The 6056-nt window shown below is 38.6% G+C and overlaps 1 protein-coding gene across 1 annotated transcript; it reads left to right on the top strand.

The window, feature by feature from the left end:
• The first annotated feature begins 4497 nt into the window (after positions 1 to 4497).
• Positions 4498 to 5780, top strand: LOC143883490 (ethylene-responsive transcription factor 5-like). Its single transcript, XM_077386837.1, has one exon. The coding sequence runs from the start codon at positions 4650 to 4652 to the stop codon at positions 5400 to 5402; it is 753 nt and encodes a 250-aa protein (XP_077242952.1). The 5' UTR covers positions 4498 to 4649; the 3' UTR covers positions 5403 to 5780.
• Positions 5781 to 6056: the final 276 nt, after the last annotated feature.

Raw genomic sequence — 6056 nt, forward strand, 5'->3', positions numbered from 1 at the left:
GATCACGACATTTTGAAAAAGTCGGACATATTCATGATAATGTACAATGGGAGTTTGGGAACTAGACAATTTCTAAGTGACATGTCAGTGCATTATAGGTTCAAATAAACTACTTGGTTTTGCTTAGTAGCTATTTTCTGTCCCTATTTATATTTGGGAAATGATATCAGCACAACCATGCGTTAATAATTGCTCAAACTCCGCTTGTCTTTCTCTTTCCAATCGGCTCGTAAGAGCTTCAGTGCAATTAGTAAAACACGGCTGTGTAATTATTAAAACACCGCTTTGCGGATATCATTTCCCTTATATTTTTGTCATTGAAGAAGTCTGAATAATTACTTTATACAAAGATGCAGTGACCTTTCTCATCAGTTTTCCCTACCTTTTCCTGTCAAAAGAGTTTTTTTTTTTTCTCATCTCTTTGCCTATACTTCTCATCGTAAAATAAATCCAAATGAAATATTTTTCCTCCAATCTAGAGAAAAAAAGGAGGGAGTGACCACATCGTGACGTAAAATGTGCGTAAAACAAATCTTATGCCCATTTTTCCACATAAAAATGGACGTGGGCGCAGGCGTAAAATTTGTTTTACGGCCATTTTACATATAAAATCTTACCCACTTTGGTGGAGTCAGCGGACCCCATTACTTATATCACTTGGAGGCCACTAGGGACGCCAATCGTCAGGCGCATTTTTGCCGGATAGGTTGATAATACGTAGTGTGCAAGTTGATGTGGAAAAGTATTGGAAAGAAGGAAGCTTGTCTTTTTTCTATGTATGAGAAAAGGGCAAACAGAATAAAGAGTCCTGTCGCTCGCCAAATATTGATAAAGGCACTCCCTCATTTGACATTGGCACTCCTCTTTTTATTTTATTATACTTCTCTTATATGTAGATAAGCTATATAGGCCGAGAAGCCATTTTACTCAACCCGAACCCAAACCTGACCCAAGTTCCGACCCGACCAAACTTGACTCTTTAAGCTTAGTAAAAACAATGATTAAAAATGTGCCGAACTCAACCCGGGTTGGGAAATCTCAACCAGAACCACCAGGACACGAACCCAAACCCTTTAGACACCTAATGGCAGATCAATTAGAGAAGTTTAAATTGAGAGAGGAGCTTAAATTAAGGGGAGTGCGTTTATCAAAACAGAACCATCGGAGGGTCTTTCTTTTTCACATGGCAACAACTTATGAGGGCCGGGTTAGGGATTAAAAAATTTGTTCTTTAGAGGAATCAACTGAGAAGATATCATGTAGGACATAAGGAGGAGCTAGCAAGGTGAAGGACAGTCCGATTCAATGACCCATACTAAGAAGGTATGATTTAAAAAATCAGTCCGAAAAGAATCCAACCAGGAGCAAGGGAAGGGATAGATGTGTCTGATTAGAAGTGGATTCATTGGCCCCCTAGGGATACGTGGACAGTGGACTAATAGATTCGATGATTTTTGAAGAAGAAAATAAAGGAGTAGCTTAGGTATACCTTGGACTAATATTTTTTTATTATCGTACACATGGTACTTTACGGTGATATAGGCTTTGTTAATCTTGTGGGCCACCACTAGTCCAGCCAATTTATTCCTTTTCTAAAAACCTTTGATTGAATGATCCTGGGGAGGTGATCATTGTCCTAATTTTAAAAATGAATTTTTTTTTTTTAAGGTTTTTAAAGTTCATTTATTAAAAAAAATATATAAATATTTGTGGAATGCTAAACTAAAGGGTGCCCTTGCAAAAACCAGCTCCAAGAGCACCCTCATTGGACCCCACACCATCAAAGTGCATTTATAATAACTTTGTAGGGAAATTATATGGTGTGTGGTGTGTGGCCATATAAACCCATAATTTAAAAAAAAAAAGTATGGTACGCCCCGTGTCATAGGATGATCCGAACTGTACATTTGTTGGGCCAAAATGTAAATAGGTTGTGCCCCAAAAATCATTTACATAGGATGATCCTAACCCTCCGATCTAAAGAGGGATTGCATATTAGGGAGACTTCTACAGATGAGAGGTTAGAATCATCCGATGGAAATGATTTTTGGAGCACATGTTTACAATTTTGGCCCGAGAAATGGATGGTTTGGATCATCCTACAGAGCGGGCCGTACCGTACATTTAGAAAAATATGGATTTATATGGCAACACATCATATAATTTATTGCAAGGACAATGCAATTATATGATGTTGTTCCCATGGTTTAAAATTTCTACCGAAATCTGCCCATGGTTTAAAATTTCTACCGAAATCCGAAATTTCGGTGGGGACCGAAACCGAAATTTTCCGAAATTCAATTTTTCGCCATTTACCAAATTTGGGACCGAAATTTTGGATTTCAGTCCGAAATTTCAATTTAATGAAATTATTTATTAAAAAAAAGGTGTTACAAAATTTCGGTCCTCAATTTGGAACCAAATTACCAAATTTCTGACAGAAATTTTGGCGAAATCCAAAATTTCGGTTTTTGGTGGGGTCCGAAACGGTTACTGAAACCGAAACTTTAAACCATGGTTGTTCCAATGGGAAGCCCCTCTGTATTTGTATAAATTAATCTTGGAGCTAAATTACGTGGGCAGTTATATATTCGCCCCCTCTTGAATTTCAATCACGCATCCTTTCTTTCAAGTACAAAAATCAATAATTTGAAGTTATATATTCGCTCCCCGCCTTTTCTTACTTGGGAATAGAGGGGGCGAATATATAACTTTCCCAATTTAAAATTTAAAAATGATACTTCCACTACCATTTCCTTTCCTTAAAAATGACTGCATTTCCACATGTGTCGATTATCTTTTCTTGAAAATGAAGAAGCTGAAAAAGGGGGTGAGAGACGGAATATGTAAGGAAAGTGGGCGGAAATATAATTTTCTCTAAAATATTCAAAATATTAGGCCATGATTTTCACGAGCCAAATATGGAATCTAGGTTTCATTTAGTGAAATGTTATCAGCACTACTGTATTTTGATGAGGGCACTCCTCACATTATTAAAAGTACGGTATGACCTGCACCATAAGATGATCCAAACCGTCCATTAGATGAACCACAGCCTAAATAGGTTGTGCCCCAAAAATCATTTCCATAGGTTGATCCTAACTCTCCGATCTATAGAGGGTTAAGATCAACCCTCTAACATTAAAATTAGAGGGTTAGGATCAACCTATGGAAATAATTTTTGGGGCACAACCTATTTAGGCTGTGGCCCATCTAATGGACTGTTTGGATCATCTTATGGTGCGGGCCATACCGTACTTTTAATAAAGTAAGGAGTGCCCTCGTCAAAATACGGTAGTGCTGATACATTTCCCTTCATTTATTATCTCTCATTCTTTTAAACAAATCCAATTTTATAATAAGGAGCACGAAACAATTTCCGCAATCCAATGTTTCGATTTCATTTAGCTTATCAATAGCACATGAAACACGTTAAAAAATGAAGAGTTGGGTGTAAATATTGAGGCAAAGGAGTGCTGGACATCATTTTCTATTAAGTCCTATTTCGATTGCAAGAAAATTATTTCCATAAGTTTTCTTTCTTTCTTTCTTTCCACAATTTAAATGAAAATGATTTGACTATGAGGAGGGAAACAAGAGTTTGTAGGATGGAACTCACTTCTTAGTATGATCCAAACCGTTCATTTGATAGGCCACAACATAAATAGGCTGGATAATCCTACTGTGTTTTTTTTTAAGTTATTGCAGCACTGAGACACATCCAACCCCTCTACTCTGAAACATCCAACGGCTCTAGTCTTTCTGGTTTGAGGGTTAGGATCATCCTATGATGATGATGATCTACAGGGTACCGCCTATTTATGTTTGTGGCCTCAAATGAACGGTTTGGATCATCCTAAGAAGTGGCCCCCACTCTTCTTTAAGAAAACATAATGGACTTCATACTCTTCATTCATGTGCACACAGCACACGTCAAATAAAATATCCTCTTCAGTGAGTAAAAAACAGGTAGGGACTTTTGGAAAGACTTTTCCTTTTCAAATTTTCCCAGAAAAATTCCTCATCTGTTGTACTTTTGTTGAAGGGAGATGATATTTTCGTCCCCCTGTAGGAGAATGCACCCGCTGGAACGGGCAGACTTTAACGCTTTTTGACGTCAAATCATGTTAAGGGGAGCCAATTATCCTACAGTGGGGGCGAAACAATAATAGCCTTTGTAAAATTTTAATTTTTTGGGTACGGAGGATGATATCATATTGTTAGATACACGTGTACACAAACGCAAGATGCTTGTACTTGTCATTGGCTTCCATTAGAATGACCAGAATACCCATCTAGGAGAAGCAGATTTTCTAAACCGTTGTATTAGTCACTAGGGTGTATGAATTTTGATTGAAAATCCAACCCTTAGCAAAGGGTATTTTCGTCATTTTGAAGTTGTTTTGATTTCCAAAGCAAAGGTGGTAAAAGACAAGAAAGGATCCTTCCTCTCTCTATCTTAGAAGTTACAACACGTTCGAAAGCCCCTGTTTTTTACCACAAATTCCTCCTCCATTTATACCCCTCTCCCTCATCAAATCTCGTTACTCGTTAGACTCTCTTTTTCTCTCCTCTTCGAATCTTCTCTTCTTTTCTTTTCTTCGGCATCCATAGATTTTTCTTAGATTTTCTCTCGTTCTCTCTCTCTCATGGATTTTGTAGATGAAGTTTCTGCTCTGGATCAAATCAGAAAACATCTGCTCGGAGACTTCGCCTCTTTAGAAAGTTTCATCTCCGAAACATCAGAGCTTTTGGACTCGGAATCTGATTCCTTCTACTCCTATACAGCGAGCTCGGAATCTAAAATTTATGAGAACCAGACCGAAAACTATTTGCAAAGATCCATATCGGAATCTCCTGTTTCCGTAACGGAAATGGAGATCCCCGACATTTTGAAGCTCAACGAAGATGAAGAGAGCGATCTTTTCAAATTTCTTCCATGTAATGAGAATCAAACTGATTTCTTCCTCTATGAAACAAAAGATTTCCCTAACTTTAACGTAAAAGCTTCCGAATCGATTCCTAACACAAATCTTCAGATCTCTGTTCCTCCAGTCCAGGAACTCGATTTCGCTGACGCTACGGAGATTCCAACTCCGGCGATTTCCGGCGAGAATTCATCTTTTTCCGGCAAGAATCCATCGTTTTCTGGCTATAAGAAGCATTACAGAGGAGTACGCCGGAGACCGTGGGGGAAATTCGCTGCGGAGATCCGAGATCCGAGCCGGAGAGGATCTCGGATCTGGTTAGGAACCTTTGATACCTCGATCGAAGCGGCAAAAGCTTACGATCGAGCGGCTTTTAAGATGCGAGGGAGTAAAGCGATCCTTAATTTCCCCTTAGAGGCCGGAAATCAATCAGAGGAAACACTAAAATCTTGCCGGAAAAGACTACGGGAGTAACAGAGAAGAAGCAGTTTTAAAAAAAGATGTGACACCGGAGAATCTGAATCTCCGGCGAGTATTCCGTCCGGTTCTACCATGACGCCGTTAACTTGGGACTTGCCTCGATCTGGCCGGAGTCATTAACGTCCGTCCTCTATCGCCGTTATCTTCGCATTCCTCCTTGGGATATCCACAGCTAATAGTGTGATCTGAGAAATCTCTGGATGACGTCGAGACGCCGTAAACAAAACGGTTGTTTGTGTAAGACAGTGGAAATAAGTTTTTTTTTTTTTTTTTGTCCGTGTATCGGATTTTGTGCCCTTTTGTTTAGGTTACTGATATTGGCACTCGCATGTTTGGATGTTTGCACTAACTCGTATTGTCTTTTCTTCTTAATTTTCTTGTGAGAGCTTTTTAGGAAATTTTGATACCTGCTTAAGTAGTAAAGGACAGCAAGAGTTAGTGTGGTTATCAAAACATGGTGGTTGAGAACTTGAGATATCATTAGCCTTTGTTTATTCTTCCCTGATTGGGAAATCTCAAAAAAAATGCCATGGATCTTTTTTCCCTGTTCTGATACTGGCACTACCAAGTTTTCATATTTCAACTGACTCCTATTTCTTTTATTATTTACACAGTTGTGAAAAGTTATTACAGTTACCAAAAGCTAGA

This window comes from Tasmannia lanceolata, unplaced genomic scaffold (genome assembly GCF_043159265.1).
Source record: "Tasmannia lanceolata isolate RefF3 unplaced genomic scaffold, GAP_Taslan_0.1 ptg000008l, whole genome shotgun sequence".
Taxonomy (NCBI): domain Eukaryota; kingdom Viridiplantae; phylum Streptophyta; class Magnoliopsida; order Canellales; family Winteraceae; genus Tasmannia; species Tasmannia lanceolata.

What these genes read in the sequence shown, in the direction of transcription:
- LOC143883490 (XM_077386837.1), top strand. Translation starts at nt 4,650, where the DNA reads ATGGATTTTGTAGATGAAGTTTCTGCTCTGGATCAAATCAGAAAACAT.